The sequence below is a fragment of the Gopherus evgoodei genome, chromosome 5 (genome assembly GCF_007399415.2).
Source record: "Gopherus evgoodei ecotype Sinaloan lineage chromosome 5, rGopEvg1_v1.p, whole genome shotgun sequence".
Taxonomy (NCBI): Eukaryota; Metazoa; Chordata; order Testudines; family Testudinidae; genus Gopherus; species Gopherus evgoodei.
In genome coordinates this window covers 50323050-50340783 of record NC_044326.1, presented here as the reverse complement: position 1 = coordinate 50340783, position 17734 = coordinate 50323050, and the positions used below count along the sequence as shown (strand labels likewise).

At 43.1% G+C, this 17734-nt stretch overlaps 2 protein-coding genes across 2 annotated transcripts in view; both read left to right on the top strand.

Annotated features, from left to right (window-relative positions):
• NFXL1 (nuclear transcription factor, X-box binding like 1) overlaps positions 1-11022 on the top strand; it is a 97790-nt gene extending 86768 nt beyond the window's left edge. The window contains 2 exon segments of the mRNA XM_030563071.1: positions 1821-1874; positions 8198-11022. Of these exon segments, the coding sequence (XP_030418931.1) occupies positions 1821-1874; positions 8198-8371 (228 nt within the window). The 3' untranslated portion in view covers positions 8372-11022.
• A 5637-nt stretch (positions 11023-16659) lies between these two features.
• CORIN (corin, serine peptidase) overlaps positions 16660-17734 on the top strand; it is a 289680-nt gene continuing 288605 nt past the window's right edge. The window contains 1 exon segment of the mRNA XM_030564547.1: positions 16660-16807. Coding sequence (XP_030420407.1) covers positions 16733-16807 — 75 coding nt within the window. The 5' untranslated portion in view covers positions 16660-16732.

Below are 17734 nucleotides of genomic sequence, written 5' to 3'. Positions count from 1 at the left end.
CTGAGATTTTCAGACTCAAAATTAATCACTAGTGAGTGACAGCATAAATTGGCTGTATACCCTCTGCTGTTTTTTGCAATTTTGTTGTAATCCGCAAGGAAGAATTGTCTAGTGCACAGGACATAAGACTAGTAGCCAAGCACTCCCAGGTTTCACCACATATGGTGCCACAGACATGTTGGGCATGGGGTAACTGAGTACCTGCCTCAGAATTGAGAGGTGTTCTGTGCTTTGAAGTTGAAAAGTGTTATACAAGTGCTTATTATTAGGCAACATTCTGGAACATGTGAAGGCTTGATAATGACAAACTAGAATTAACTCCTATTATGTACTCTCCACATAATTACAGTTCTGAGCAGCATATCAAGACTGACCAGCATTTTGATTAAGACTGCAGACATTTACAAAAGAAATCATCTTGCACTGTTACAAGGTGACCATCAGGTTCCAGAAATCATTGACGTTTTAACTGTACAAGCCAGTATAATAGTGCCTAATGAATGTGCACTGCTGAGTCAGTTTGAGATTTCTTTTAATGCACATTCTTGTTTTTATAATTGTTTTTCTACCAACTCTACCTCATTTTCTCTGTGAAACATACACTGATCATTTTGATTAATCCTCTCCCTCTGGTTCAAAATCAACCACAGTAGTCTATTGTGAAACAGTCTTCCTGCTGCTCTTTTTCAGACTGTTAGCTGTGTTGTATTATGGATGGCTGACTCATCTTTCAGAGCTGATGCCTTACCAGTAGGTGGCAATAAAATATCAGATGCTTGGTGTTTGTACACTTATGCCGCATTTTTTGGGTACATGTGGTTGAAATTTTTTTCCAATCTAGTCTTTCTTTTTTTAAAATAATTTTACTTTGCATTTTGTTTATTGCAGTTCTTAATTCTGTAAGCCATTTTTATAGCTTTTTAAGCGTCATTCCTCAACAGTTTAAAAGGCTATATGAAAATCTACAAAGGTTATTGGGATGCTTATTAAATTGCCATCCATGATGAACATTTCTCTTTCATTTGATCATTTAGAAGATGACAAACATCCTAACCACAATACCTCTTATTAGCTTACCCTTCCCATGGGAGTGGGGGGAACTGGGCAGGGCCCTGTACCTCCTGCAGGTACCTACATGCTGGAATGCTTCTCTTTCCTCTTTAGCTTGAGACCAAATGGCCAGAGGCCCCATAAAACTTATCTCCCCCCCCATTTTTATAACTTTTAGCCCCCCCACATGAGGTGACCTCGCTGCCATCATCCCCCAGTGACCAGAGAGCCATGCCAATTGACTTTGTAGTCATGACAATCTCTCCCTTGATCTCTTTGTAATTTGGGAAGCTGATCATCATATTTTCACAACTCTATTGTTCTTTTGTCACCAGCCTTTCTAATTTTCAGTCCAGCATGAAGGCAAACCAGTAACAGAGAAGGCAAAAGGCTGCACATTGAAAATGGAATTTGCAGTCTGACACAGATACGTACAAAGCCCCCAGTATCAAACACAATTAATAAATTGTATAGACAGATTCCCAAATTGTCACAACATGCTGCTAATATTTATAATCCAAGGCACCCACCATGTGCTAGATACTTCCCAAATATATATGACAATGCAATTTCTGCCCTGAGTGTCTTACAATCTGAGTAGTAGATTAGAAGCTCTCCTAGAAGGAAGTTTACACTTTTTTGGTATTTTTCTAATGTCTTGTTCTGTAAAAAGCCAAAAGGATCCTGTGAGAAATAAGAAAACAGAATTTATACTATTGTCAGTATCTTACAATGTCAATTACCCATTATTTTGTATGTGTTTTGAACAGATAAAAGAGGCAGAAGCCAAAGCTGCTATTGAAGAAGAAAAACGAAGGCAACAGGTACCAACCCTTCCTCCTCTGACCCCAGCACCTCTCCCCAAGTCTTAGGCATGGCTACACTAGAGAGTTTACAGCTGCCCCACTCTAAGCTCTCCAATGTAGCCGCTCTAAGCCGACGGGGGGGGCTCTCCCATCGGCTAACTGCTCCAGCCCTTGTGAGTGGCAGAAGCTATGCTGGTGGAAAAAGCTCTCCCACCAACATAGTGCTGTCCACACTGGCACTTATATCAGTGTAACTTACATCGCTCCAGGGGTGGGGTGGGGGGTGTGATTTAGTCACACCCCTGGGTGACATAAATTATACCAACATAATCTGTAGAGTAGGCATAGCCTTAGTTCTCTTGGTAAATCTGTTAATTTATGCATAGCTAAAGGTTTGTAGTACATTGTCTGGAGATGCTAAGGGCCAAGATTTTTCACACCAGCTAAGAATTCTGGCCCAAAGAACTCAGGCCTATGTTATGAGTGACTTATAATAGTAAGAGTCAAAGTGTTCTCTCACATCACCAGAAATCTAAGTATGTGCAAAATCATGTATAAATGATTAACTTGTGATTTGTGTTCCATGAGTTAAAATATCTTAAATATTGTATTAAATTAGTATTTTTGCATGTAATTGCTCGTTTACATTTTTCCAAACCTTTATAAAATATGAAAAATAAACTTTGGGAAAACGTAGTTTTGGTTGCAGAAACAGACCTGTAAGCATTTAAATAGAGGCTGCAATTTTCTTAGGGACCTTGTAGTACAATAAAACATTGCCTGTTTGTGCTTTCTCTTCTGACAAGGTAAAAGTATATTTTATTAAAATAAATGCCTATGTTTGATGTAGCAAGCCCTTTTAACACTTTACTCTTATAAAATATTCTTGCAACTTATTCTTTGAGAACCTTTCACGCCTCCATTATTTTGCAGCAGGCCTGATAGCACTCAGGCTGTAGAAGTGCCTTTTCTTTCTTCCACAAAACCTTGCTCATGCTTTTGGAGCTAGAAATTATTTAAAATTGCAATTTCTCATCTCTTGTTCCCATACCCCAGGAAAATTTTGGTAGCCTTCCAAGATAACTGAACAAAAAAATTCTAAGGTTGGGCTAATGCCAAAATAGTGGCAGTACAGGTTGTACTGTAGCAGCAGTGAGACAGGGCGGGAGAGAGCTGGTCTGTGTACAACACGTGGCCTCAGTGCCCAAGCCCCTTTGAGGACATCACATAGGAGAGGATGTCCCATCTTCCCAGTGGAGTGGGGGAGAGCCTGGTCAGGTTCCATGCCCTCACCATAGGACCACCCTTAGACCCAGCACCTGAATCCAGCAACCCATCTTCCTTCCTGCTCCAAACACAGAGGCACCACATGGAGCCAGAGTTTCTCAGTGCTCTCTTCCTGAACGTTGAGGCAAAGCCAGGCTGGGCTGCCCAACCCTGTAGTTCCAGCTGTCCACTCCTCATTCTGCGTTAACAGACTTCTGCAGCTGTTAGTTAATTTATTTAGTTCTGTAGCGCAAGTAGTGGTCTTTTGCTGCAGGGTTGGAGGTTCAGGGTTCAAACCCTGCTGATCAGAAGTAATTAAATTTTATGTATGCAAAAAAGATTTAAAAAACATTTTAGAAAGGTTGAAAAGTCAAGCCCTAAAAAGTTAGGTTGTATAGTTGCTCATGCAACCTTTCTTTGTCCTCTGTGTGTGTGTGTGCATGCATTATGGTTCCATTTTTAATTACATGATCACATTCTATTTTTTTCTACAGGACCTATGTCTCATTTAGTACGCAGGATGAATAGAACTCACTTAATCAGCTGCTATTCAATATTTTGCTTTAATCTCATTGCTCATTTGGCTGTAGGCTTTATTTACTGTGTGTTAGTCAAACCCAGTTCTGACAATAAAATTATTAATTTCCTTATGGGTTTTTCTGTGGTGCCTATCACTATCAAATCACAGTGCTTTATAAATATTAATTGGCTAAGCAAAGTGAGGTCTAAGGGCTTGGTTATACAGGGAGTTATTCCAGAATAGCTATTCCTGATTAACTCCATGCCTGGACACCATCATTCTGATTAAGCTAATTTGAAACATAAGAATGGCCATACTGGGTCAGACCAATGGTCCATTTAGCCCACTATCCTGTCTTCCGACAGTGGCCAATGCCAGATGCTTCAGAGGGAATGAACAGAACAGGCAGTCATTGAGTGATCAGTCCTCTATCATCCACTCCCAGCTTCTGGCAACACAGACTAGAGACACCATCCCTGCCCATTCTGCCTGTTGATGACCTATCGTCTATGAACTTACCTAGTTCTGGTTTTGAATACCGTTGTAATTTTAGCCTTTACCATATCCCCTGGAAATGAGTTCCTCACATTGATTGTGTGTTGTGTGAAGTACTTCCTTTTGTTTGTTTTTAAACCTGTTGCCTGTTAATTTCATTGGGTGACCCCTGGTACTTGCTTTGTATGAAGGAGTAAATAACACTTTCTAATTCACTAACTCAACACCAGTCATGATTTATATAGACTTAGTCATCTCTTTTCCAAGTTCCAGTCTTTTTAATCTCTCCTTATGTGGAAGCTGGTTCTTACCCTTTATCTTTTTTTTTTCTCTCTTCTCTGTACCTTTTCCAATGCTAATATATAAACAAGTCACTCTGCGTCTGGAATTAGAGCATCCCCCCACCCCAAGAATTAATCAGGAATAGCAAATCTGCTTTAAATTCACACACTACCTTTTCCTGAATTAATTTTCATCTGTAGACAAGTCTTCACACTCAACTCAGATAGAGAAATGCCCCAGTAACATAACTTCTGAACATAACATCTGCTAAATCGCAAAATTTATGGGAATATTTTAGGTGTCAAGGGCAGGATCCTACTGGATTTTTGTGTATGTGTGAGGAAAAACTGGAAGGGGAAAATAGGGGACAAATGGCACCTTTTGGCATCTGGTTAGCAGACCCAGCAGCTTCATCCAAGTCTGCAGTTGTCTGCAGAGCAGCAGTTCCCAAACTGGAGTGCAACCCCAGATAGGGTCAGACCATTAGCAGATGAGGTCTCAGCAAACCCTAACGTATGGAGGATGTCATTTTGCTCTGCACAACATGACCTTGCCTGTATGGTTAATGTGAGATCACAGTGGATGAAGCATGACCTCACATGCACCATATGTACAAGGTCACATTGTGTGGAGGAAAAAGGTGCCCTCCAGGCAATAGGGATCGGCGTTACCTCAGTGTACAGTGCATGCGAGGCCACAATGGACTGAGGATGCCATTTTGCTCTTCAGAATAGTGTCCTTCATGCTGTCTGGGGTCCTGGCAGGAAATATTCATTAAAATGGGGTCATGGCAGCAAAAAGTTTGTGAACCCTTGCTATAGAACTCATTAACATTTTCCAGCGTAATAGTACCCCATCTCAGCTCTGCCCATCCTCCCAATACACTTGACAGTGTGAATGATTTATCTCCCAGAAATAAAATAAATAAGAATGGTGCAGGGGCAGGTGGGAAAGGGCAAGTGTGCATAACCCCTGGCATGGTGGAAGGATGGGAATCGCATGAAACCCCTGACAAGTGGTGCAGAGCTGGGGAGCATGCAGACACCCTGTAATGGAGGAGATGAGGGCATAGGAAGAATAAGGGCACACCTGCCCCCTGGCATGGGAGGGAAATGGAGGACAGTAGTGTAGGAGAAGGACATGAAGGATGCACAGAGCCTCCACATATGCTGGAGAGGGAAAGGGGGGCTGCACAGGTCCTGCAATGTGGAGGTGGAGGTTTCAGGGTATCCCTGAAATAGAGGATGATGGGAGGGTTGTGCACAGAGGCCTTGTGGGGAGGGGGAGATAGGGCAATGAGCTCAGCCTAGAGAAGCTACAAAGTGTACAGCCCTTTGGTTTATTTAACTTTACAACACCTTGCTAGGTGAGGGGGTGGCGCGGTACCCATACATATTGGGAAATCAAGGCACAGAGAGTAATGTCAAAAGTTTCCACTAAGTTTGGGTGCCCCATTTTAGACATGTACAACCCAGTTATTCAGAGGACTTAGCATTATATAGCACTTGTTCAAACCACAGCTCCTGATGGCTCAAGTTGCAACTGAGTGCTCAGCATTTCTGTAAATCGGACCACAGGGAATCAAATTGGACACCTAGAAAATGAGGAATGGAGTTTGTGGCCACCTGTGAAAAACTAAAGTTTTGGTTTAAGGGGCTTGACTAGCCTCACATAGGGATTCTGTGGCATAGACAGGGATAGAATCCTGTTTTCAAGGACAGCATTCAATTGCTCTTAACCGTGAAACCCTCCTTTCTGTTCCTGAAACCCCACCTCATTCAATACACATCCTTCAACCTCTGCAAAAAATGACAGGGGCCCAAAAGACAACAGCCTCCTTTGCTACACAACCCTGATTTTTACCTAGAGCAGATCCATCCTGTGCACTTAATGAGGCTGGGGTCCTGTGGGGGAAAAAAAATAGTATGTGATCATGCAACTAAATATTCTCATGATGCATATGCACAAGGGGTCCACATTCAGAGTTCCAGTGGCAACCTAATTCTGGCATTTCTTAACTTTTGAGTGCTTGACTTTGCCATCTTAATGTTCTTTAAACATAAATTTTGTGTGTAATTTTGTAAGTTTTTAAAAAACTTATCTGAAAAAAACAACATTCCAACATATGGCATCATGTTGACTTCCATGCAGGACATTTGCAGGATTGGTAGATCCACCATGCACATCTGTCACTTAAGCTAAGGGAGTAACTCTTAGCAATAGTAGATTGTCATCCTCTGTGGACCAGCTGCAGAGGGGGATGACACACTCAGCCAGTGGGTTTCTCAGATATTTGCAGACTGCAAAAGAATGTTCTGTTCCAGGCTCTAGATGGGAGTGTCCTTGGTGGGCACCAACTCTTCTCTCCAGTCATCCCAAGTGTGACCCCTTCTTGCCCACATTCTCACCTAGCCTGTCTCTTCCCCACCTCTGACTCTTTGTCCCAGCCCTATTGTCATTTCCTACACATTCCCAGTCTCCATTCCTCAGGCATCTCCTCGCCTAACCAACGCAGGTCTCCCCCTCTGGCCTTGCTGTCTGAATCCCAGTTTCGCTTCCCCTTCCTGCTCCTTGTCTGATGTCTGTCCTCCCACTGGCTCATAAACCTAGTCTCCCTCCCCAGGCTCCTCATCCAATCCCCTCACCCCCTTTATGGCTTCTTGTCCCTGTCTTCGTGCTCTCCTTGTCCCAGTCTCTTTGCCTATCCAGGTCATTGGCAGGGCTCTCCCATTCTCCCTCCCTTTCCCCTCCTTCCACACACACTGGATCTGAATCCTGGTCTCCTTTTTCTTTCTGAGCTCCTGTTCTAATCTCCCCACCCCGTTGCCCATTTGCCTCACTGGCTCTTAGTCCTCATTTCCTTGCCCAACCCGTTCCAATTTCAGATTCCTTGTTCCAGTACACTCCTTTCCTTCCCCCTGTCTGGCTTTTGTCCCCTTTGCATTCAAATCAGCTGGTCTTCCTCTGTGCTGCCGGGGTGCCAGGAATGGGGTCACTGAGAACAGAGGAAAGACTGGCCTTCTGCTGACAGTTCAGGTGCCCAGTTCCACCATGGCCTGGGGCAGCCATTACAGGGAAAGTCTGGCTTCACCTTTTTTTGCATGGTCCTAAGCATGTTGAACTGCTTTGTGGGGATGCTGCACGCGCAGTCTGGTCAGCACTAGGAGCTGCGAGAGGCTTGAGTATGCTCAGCGAGGATGGAGTCTGCAGTGATTTTTAGCTATTAAAATCTGGAAAGTATCTACTGAGTATGTGTGAACTGTGATTATTTTTTTCCAAAGGATCTTTTTTTCAAATTTATAATTTGGAGAAATTTGAGCGTTCTTTTACAGAGATGGCAAAAGGCACAACGGTCACCCCCTGTAAAATGTCAAGGCTGCTCCAGAGCTGTTCAAAGAAGAGGTCTCAAGAATTCTTTAATCTGGACAAAATGTATTTTTCCTTTCCCTGATTTGACTGAACAGTTTTGGCTTAAATTCCCCTCTCCCTCTCCAAAAAAAAAAAAAAAAATCCAATGAGGCAGACATCTGGCATGTAACAGTTTAGCTATGTTATAAGCAACTGACAACAAGTTCTTAAAAGGGGAAGTCTGGGGCAATCTGAATAGTAGGTGTGCTACCAACCCCTGTCCCCACCCCACCTCCACACACATCGTATATAGATCTATTTTGTAAGCCACTAACTTGTCATCATCCATTTATATTTTAAATGTCAATTTATTATTTCCAAGTTTTTAATGCTGAAAACATGTCAACTATTTGTTTTCTGTCCTACGCAGGCTGAACTAGAGGCTTTTGAGAACAGGTTAAAAGGACGACGAAAAAACAAGAGAAGAAAGGATGAAGTAGAAGTTGAACAATCGGTGTGGCAAAAATATAAGAATTTTATTGTACTGCCAGTGTGTGGTGTTGCTGTTGTGATGCTTGCGTGGCTCATGGCTTACAACAACTGAAATAATTTGATCTATTGTAACCCAGTTGAGCTTTGGGTACCTCTTATTGCTAGAATGTTAGTCTATATAATAGAACTTCATGTTCATAATTCAGTTGTATATGTAATGGATGTCATGAAGGAGAAAAAAGCATGTGAAGCTTTTAAATCTTAGCCAACAGCACAAGAAGATGAATTCAAAGTAGAATCGTTTAAAGTTGTACAGTGCATGTGGTCATGCAGTCAATCCTGCCCAGTTTCACCGGCTCTGTTTTAATATATTGTATTATTTCTCATTAAATCCACTTTGCAATGTCAAGCATAGGTTTTTTTTAAATGTAGTTGTACTGCATACCGGGACACTTGCAAAATGAGGTTAAATTGAGCCATATTTGCAATAAATCAACATATTATTTTTGCCAGTTTAATAAGCAGAGGCCACTCTATGTATGGCAGGCTAGGCAGCTGCCTAGTATGGCAGATTTCTGGGCAGCTGCCTAGAAAGGAAGATTTAGTCCAGCTGCTTCTCTGTGATGGTGGGGGACAGTCAGGCCAAATTTGAGTGAGGTTGTGATCCCATGATGACAGAGGGGATGGCCAGCCCAAATTTGGTGGAGTGACCCTAGGTTGCGGTACCGCTTTCTCAGATTTGGCCTGGTCACGTTTCAGTGATGTGAGGACAGTGCACTGAAGTGTTGCCTAGGGCAGCAGATTGCCTTGAGCTGCCACTGTTAATAAAGATTAGTATTTTTATTCTTTGATTTAGATAAATTATAATTCATACAAAACAAAATAGGAAGATCCATCCTTTGGCAAATTTAATCATCATTTTATTGATTTAGACCTTCAAATGGTCTAGAAGACTTGGACTTTCCACAGTGGAAATGACAGCTTTCCTCACAAAAGATTTATTTACTTTGATGGCACTATCACAAACAGTACAGTGGGTCCAACATTGTTACTTTTTAAATTCTTAATTTTTCTGTGTCTCAAAAAAACCCCCAAAAAACCGAAAACACCCTAATGGAATCTCAGACTTGTGCTGATCACGTGGGAAGTCGTTTGACAGTGAAGTGAGCTCTCAAAGCTGTGCTGTCTTGTGACGTCTGTTTCTTGAACAAATTTCCTTTACAGTATAAGGAAAAGCCCACTTTGTTTTTCTGCTTTCATATATTTCTATAGTGATAAGTAGAGACTTACTCCAAATCCATGCCATAAAGGTGGACTTTGCTCCTCCAGGCCAGAGAGCAAACAGTATTTTTTTGTGAACACTTATGCCAAGTATTCCTCCTGTTGATGTAGAGAGGAGAAAAGAGGAGGAGATTTTCCTTAAACGGATGTATGAAAATAGTTCCATTGTCAAATAGTATGTTGCGGACCTGTTTGCAGCAGAAATGTTCACGTCAATGTGAGCAGGGCTTTGTTGAAGCAATTCTCACCTTACTTGAAATGAACTCATTTTTTCTATGACTGTGTTGGTTATTTCTTTATTAAAACAAATACATTGTAAAGTGTCTGCCTGCTTAGCTCTACTTCTGTTGCTAAAAGAGAAGGAATCCATCTCTCCAAAGAGAGAAACCATGGGAAAATCATCTGCTCTTGCATCAGAAGCTTTGTATAGATTGCTTTGAGTATTTTGTATCAACTTGATGTAAAATATTAGAGGGAAATACTGTCTACTTCATGTGAAATATTTGTATTAATCATTTTGATTGGCAGGAAAACACATTGCCGTTTCTAAATTTTCTTTTCGTATGTAAAAGACTTATCCTCTTATTGAAGGGACTAATTCTCTCCTGATCTGTTGGTACGAAAGAAAGATAGAACTTAAAATAGACAATATCAAAAATAGTGGTGTATAATCGAAGCGCAGAAAAGCATTTTAGTCATTTGCACTCTTTAAAGTTGGTATGTCTACTGCAAGCAGTGCTTGTTGATCTAAATATTCATGAATCCTAGTATCAAGGAATGTGAGTGGGTTAAAACAATCTGCATCTTAAATGCAACAGATTACTAACTTTTCTTCTCTTCCACTTATGTGATTTTATACATTTGATTCCTTACATTTTAATGTTGGATGAGGAGGCTAGTCTGTTTATGGATGCAACAAAGTATTGGAAGTACACCATCAGTTAACACCTTTGTGATCATTTACTCAATACTTGAATTGTTTATAACTTTCTTAGGGAAAATATTGAAGCTAGTTATTTGCAACCGTTTAAATAGTATGTTTCTACTACATTAAAACATAATGAACAAACATTCAAATATTAAGAATTTTAATTTGCAAATAAAATAATAATGGAAAAGTCTATGGCAGCACGAGTGACATAAGTACTAGAAGGGAAGTGCCTGATTGGCATACATACTTGTCAGTCTTAAAATATAGTATATTTAGCTATGTATTTAAGTACAAAGCATCTTCCAAATCTGAATATCTCCTGAAGGGTGCTAAGCAACCTCATCTCCCACTAGTATTAATAGGAGTTAAAGGTGGTCTGTTACCTTGCAGAGGTCATTCAGTATCTTGGAGGATTGGGCCCTTAGATTGTAAGCTCCTTGGCAGCAGGAAACCCGTCACTTATCTGTAAAATACCATGCATACTATGGCACTGTATACCTTACAGTCATCTGTAAAAACCCAGCCAGACAATAAACATGGCATAAAATCCAGATCATTCATTTGTTCTCAAGTAGTAATATAATAAAGTGCACAGTACTTAAACAGTAAACTTTGAGATGGATAAAATGGAAAAACACTGTCAATTTCCTACTCATCATATCCCCCTTTTTGATGGCTGCTTCCCTGATTTTCTCTTTGTCCCTCCTGAAGATTCATTTCAGTCCCTGAGCTATAAATAGGAGGAAGGGGATTAAATTTATTCTAGGAAAAAATTTACTGAGGTCTATTAAACTGTGGAATTACTTTCCCAAATGAAGTGGTGGTAGCTCCATTGCTTGTCATTTAAAATTATATTCTCCAGGACTTTGTCCAATCTACTATAGACTAGAGAACGATGCTGAACTATTGCAAAGTTAGAGAATGTGACCTAATCTGGCTTTTCCATTTCAAACCTTTATAATATCCAGTCACTGTTAGTAAAGTTAATTCAATGGTTTTGCTTAAACAATAACTACAAGGGGGGAAGCCGGGGGGAGGGACTAGCAGTGTGAGACCTGAAAGAAGGGGAGTCCGCTCAAATAGATCATGTGGGAGGGAATTAATAATGGTCTTCAGCTCACTTTGACCAATACGTTGGTATATCAGCACTGTTTTCCCTATCCGTGCACTTTATTCAAATATACATCCAACTTAAATACAGATAGTTTTACAGTAACTGGACCTGTATCTGCCCCTGTAGTCCATTCCAGGAGCACCCAGTCAGGTCTCAGGACTCCAGCCATTACCTGTCTTTGGGGAGGGACCTTTGTCCCACTTTCTTTTGACAAGGGGTTTTAAGGCTGCGCAGCTCCCTGCCTTACACTGTGGTATATCTCCTGCAAGCCAACATGCCTAATGGCCAGGGCCCATGCATTGCTCTCTCTAGGGGCTGGGAACAATGTATTAGAAACAGGTTCTAGTTTCCATGCATCTCTAAGCAAGCATATTCATTAAAAAAGCATTACAGAGAAAGCAGACAGTTCCCATACACGTACTAAAAGCTTACTAGAGTCACTCATAGTAGGCCAAAATCTTTCCAACCCTTCTGGAAGGATTAGGGGCTTCCCTTGGACAGAAGGTCCATTTGCTAGATTAGCAAGAAGGCCCTGATTCAGTTTAAACCCAGCCTTTTTATACCAAATGCTCTTTCTGTGTCTGTTGGTTTCTGAAAACCCACTATCTGCAAGCCTCCCTAGGCGGTGGTACTTCTCTGATGGTGTTTGCAACATGAGTGAGATATGTTAATCATTAACCCACTCTGCTTAGCACCTTTCAGAGCTGTGATAACCCTACTCCTTGGAGTTGTACACAGTTCCTGGCCCACAGTGATACATAAACAACTCATAACCTTAATAAAATATGGTCCCCAAAGATACTGAATGGGATTGCAATATTGTTGCACAGACAGCCCATCATTCCTCCTGCATTAAAGTCAAGGTTAAAATCTCACTATATAGACACACAAACTAAAACTCTTTGTACAAAATGTATGGGCTCAATTGACTTTAAAATGCTACCCTACACTGGATAATGTACAAACATGGACTGTCCAAGTAGGGGCTCCAACAGGCATGCTTCAGCCATGATGCCTGGTGCGGTGCTGCTCATACACTATGCTTTTAGACAGTGTGTGCGAGTGTGCCTATCTGATTCCAGCTATGTATGGCTGCTGGGGTGGGGGACAGGGATGAGGACAGAGAGCTAATTCCTACCACTTGTGGGATGGCTAATACTCAGCCAGTAGCTCTTGTGCCAGAGAGCCTAAGACAGGGGTTTTCAAATGTGGGGTCAGGACCCCTTAGGGGGTTGTGAGGTTATTGTATGGGGGGTCACTCCAAACCCTGCTTTGCCTCCAGCATTTATAATGGTGTTAGTGTTTTTAATTTATAAGGGGAGTTGCACTCAGAGGCTTGTTGTGTGAAAAGGGGTCACCAGCACAATAGTTTGAGAACCACTGGCCTAAGAACAATACTTCTTGTATGGCTGGTGTTCTGTGATGCATAGGTTGGGAGAAGATTGCATACCCAGGCAGAGAATCATAGAATATCAGGGTTGGATGGGACCTCAGGAGGTCATCTAGTCCAACTCCCTGCTCAAAGCAGGACTAATCCCCAGGCAGATTTTTACCCCAGATCCCTAAGTGGCCCCCTCAAGGATTGAGCTCACAACACTGGGTTTAGCAGGCCAATGCTCAAACCACTGAGCTATCCCTCCCCACTTTTTTCCTCTTAACTATTGTTTATTCCAATCTTCCTCTTAAATTATTTTTCATGCACAGGCCATTTTAGACATTTCTCCCTCTAGCTGCATTGAAATGCAAGTATATACTGTAGTCTTTATATGTTGGCTCCAGCCAAATTAACCAGTTGCTTTCAATAAATATAAATTTAACAAAATGATTCTGCACTCTGTCAGGCAGTGGAAGGCAAGGCATATGGTTGAGAACAATAAAATCAATGAGAAATTGTCTACATTAGTAAATCAAATTTGCTAGGAGACAATAATATGTATTCTGTTGTTTCACTATCCTCAGTAATACTGTTTTAAAAAATTGTGCAGTGTAATATAAATGTATACAGCTCATTCCACTGGAAAACAAATTCCGCTTTCCGCTGATATACTAATATCAGCAACTGTGTGGGGGTATCTAGTTAGTGTGAAGACAGACTAAATGGCAAGATATGTTCCTGATTTGGAAACCACTAATAAACAAAGCAATGGGGGGAGGAGTGTTAAAATAAGAGAACACTTTGTTAATATATCAATTTCTGGATTGTAGTGGTCTCAGTAAAATAGCTGCTAGAAACAGAACTTAGTTTAGGTTTGCCCTGGCTCCCATACCTTACAATAAAAATGTGGATAGTTTTCACAGAGGCTTCAGCAACTGGAGTGGCAGCAAAGAATGTGGGTGGGGTGAGGCGTCAAGAGATCCTGAATTCTAATTCTGGTTCCACTACTGACTTGCTGTGGGCTTTGAGCAATACACTTCAGCTCTGGGCTTTGGTTTCCCTATCTGTAAAATGGGGTTAATGACACTATTCGCCCTCTTCATAACTTAGGTGTTTGAGAGGAATAGTTAAAATACTTTACAAAATATTAACAAGAAAATCACTATGTAAAGGCTAATTCTGTGTCTGTCTACTGTTAAACATTCAGCAGTCGCAAAGTCTTTTAAACTATTTGCTTCTCTGTTTCTTATTCCACAAGTCTGCTATTATTTGTGGAGTAGCAGCAATTTGTTCTTCTCTTAATTTTCTACGAAGGGGATTTTGTCCGAGTGAAAAATGCAAGATTGGACCATAGCATTTGGATTGGAAGCATTTATGTATAGTTTGGTGTGCATGGCATTTGGGAAACAAAATGGCCAGTCCCTGCCCTAGGAGCTTGCAGGTAAATTAGGCATGACATAAAGCAAGGGATGATGACACAGGAGGACTGGGGAAGAGTATGGGTTGGCATAAGATCATGAGATGTGCTTGTTTAAGTACCTTCGTGGTCTCTCTTTTATACTAAAATATGGGATAGTGTCTGGAATGAGAGCCCAGGTGGAGATCAGTGATGGAAACAGGGTTCAAGTCTAGGGTTGGGTTATTTTTATTGTTGGAGCTAGATTCACGCTTTTTTCTTATGATTACGACAGTGACATTGCACTAGTGCTAAAAAGCATTCTTAAAGTACAATAGTAGAAGCGTATTTGTTTTAGCAAGTAGGGCTAAAGCATATTCTCATAATCTATTTACCCAAGATGGTGTCCTTTCTAAGTGAAGGGTGACTGCAACTCCTGGAAAAGTACTGAATCCTTTTATATTCTGGTAGCATCCACAATGTAGTAGGCATTGTCCACACACACAGGAACTCCCTGTCTTGATTTTCGGCTGCAGGTTTGCAATCAGATGCATGCATGTGGACCCTGGGAACTCTGCAAACCAACTGACTTCAGTGAGGCTTTACCTGGCTATAAGGGTCCTTCTGTATGGATTGAGATACAGGATTGGGGCCTGAGCCAACAAGCAATGTATGAGGGGAACCAATCAAAATATGTGCAAATTTTATATGGATTGTAATAACTGGTCAATGTGTGTGAGGTTGCTCCTCCCTGCACCTAACCCACAGCAATGCTTGTCTGACACAGCTCCGACCTTGAGCTCCTGGCTCTGTAGCTCGAGTTGTGGAGACTCTCCCTTTCAGCTTTTGGTAGGGTAGTTGTCACACTCTCTTTAATTTTTTTTTACATGTTTATTAGGCCTTGGAGTTTAGACTATGGGTTGGAAGGCTGTATATGAAATCATCCACCTGTGATGTGCTCTCCCCTCTTCCAGGATTTTGAGTCCTTCAGCAACATCACGCTTTTACCCCCTAGGAAATAAAGTGAAGAGTTGGATCTTGCTCAGGTGCCTGAATGCGTTGGAATTGGAGGTCTCTGCTGGGGTGAAGGAATTCATTGGCCATGTTTCAAGCTCCCAGGAGCCAATTCTTCTTTCTTTCTTCTCTCCCTGCCCAGGCTGGGCTCTCCTTTTACATTGGCAACATCTAACCCATTTATCTGTAGAATTCTAGCCTCAGTTTCACGTAGTCCGTGGGCTCAGAGGACAATCATTAATTTTAAATGTGCACAGATAACTTCTCCCACCTGCCTTCGTCGGTGGGGAATGTTAAGCGTTTCTTAATCAGCACTTCCCCGGGGCTTATTTCCCATTCTTCTCTAGTCCCTCAGGAGGCTGCAGAGCAGCAGCGTGTACTTTGTCCACGAGTCTGTAGAAATAGATCACAGCATTCTGTCTAATCAGATGTGGTCATTAATTATCTCCCCACCTTTCGTGTTTCCTTGCACAATGGAGTAAAAGCTCTTGCTGTGAGAAGAGCTTTGTAATTCCTGCTGCATCAAACTGTCAGCGGCAGGACCATTAAAACAAAATTAAAAAAACCCAGAAGCCAAATATTCTTTGCAGCCAGTAGTGCCTGAGTAAAATGAATAGCAGAACCTGGGCTGGGGGAGGTATAGATGCCAACCTTCCCTTTCTTTGGGACCAGTCGGGGAAAGAATGGAGCTAGCTCCTCTGGGCGAGCTGTGCACCTGGCCACCCCGGAAAGGCTACCTGCGAGCCAGCCGAACCTGGTAGGGCGATAGGATCGTTTTATTGGCAAGGAACCAAAAGGTGGCGGGGCAAGGCAGTGCTGTGATTTTTCTCCAGGAGCGGCCCTGTAGCCCGGATAAGGCAGGACAGGTCAGAGTGACAGAAATTCACCTACACAAGTGGGGTGAGCTCCGTGACCAGTCCCTGTCCCTTAACTCTAGCGCGTTGTTAGTGGTGGCGGGGAATAGCCTAGATCCCTTTGCACGTCATCTGCCAAGGGAATAAAAACTGGAATGATCAGCCTGACTCTCAATCTTCCTGCTTTAGTTTCCTGCCCCCGGTTACCTCTCCTCCCAGTACGATGAGTTCGTGGAGAAATTAACAAGCAAGTTGGCTCCCAGCCTGTTCAGGGGAATCGAGTCCTTGAGAACAAAAGGGACGGGGGGGGGGGCAGCTTGCTCTTTGAGGTTTATTATTATTGGGTGGAAGAGGGTGGTGGCGGGAGCAGACAAAATTCGGAGACCCCTCCCTCCCCGGAGCCCAGCCTGTGTGTTTGGGAGGGAGGCAGGCAGTCGTGGCACGTCCGTGTGAGATGTAGAAAGGAGTGGGGGGAGGAAGGTGGAGAAGACTGAGCAGAAGCCAGAGCATGTTCTCGATGCAACAGTTCCCTGCCCTGCCTCCGGAAGAAGAGCGTTACCGCCAGGTCCTCTCCACTGACCGGGTAAGGCAAGCTCAGCTCCCCGGTCACCCTACGGATCTACCGCGTGGGCCCATTCCCTGGGCACCAGAGGTGGCCACAGGGTCCTGGCGTGCCCAGGGCTGGGGCCGTAACCCATCGGTCCCCGATGGAGTCGTCTCCACCTCCCGGCTGAGTAAGTAAGCCCCAGAGCGGCTGCCAGCAGCGGGGACCGCGCCCAGAGGCGCGCAAGATGCGCTGCAGCAGGGGGACGAGGACACAGCTCTGCTAGCTTAGCGGTTTGGGCAGCGCCTAGCGCTCTCTTAGCTAAGTCGCCCGCAGCCTGGGGCGAGGGACAACAAGGTAGGAATCCACGTGGTTCTAGTTACAGGAACCCACGCTCCCAAGGAAACCAGCTCACGCCGATTTAGCTTTGCAGAAAGTAAAACGATCCCCTTTAAAGGGGCCATAATTCCTTCGGGGGCAGAAACCGAAGTGTCTCGTTCGGGCCCGATGTGTGTTCGAGAAACGCTCGGGGGAAAGGAGGAACGTCCTGAGCAGGTCCAGCCTGGTGGCCGAGCCAAGCCGCTCCCGCCCTATGCATTTCCCCCGCCCGCGTTATATTGTGTTAAGGGGCAATTAACGTTAAGTTATTTAGACACTCGAGAAAGTTCAGCCCGTTTCCGCCGAGACACCACAATGGCACAACAACTTACAGTGGCGAATAGCGGGCAAGAAGAAACGGCCCCACTGCCCTTTAATGTAACCAGGGAACGTTTCGTTTCCTTTCATTGTCAAGGGAGGCCGGTGTGTAATCTACAAATGTCGCCAGTGGTTCTGTCCCCAGCATCGCTTAGCAATCAGGGGAGTGATCGAAACGACTGTGTTCCAATAGCCGTGCCCTTTCGGGCTGAAATCAAATACCACCGCATCTAACTCGCCCCACACAGGACTGATTCCCTGCAGCCGGGC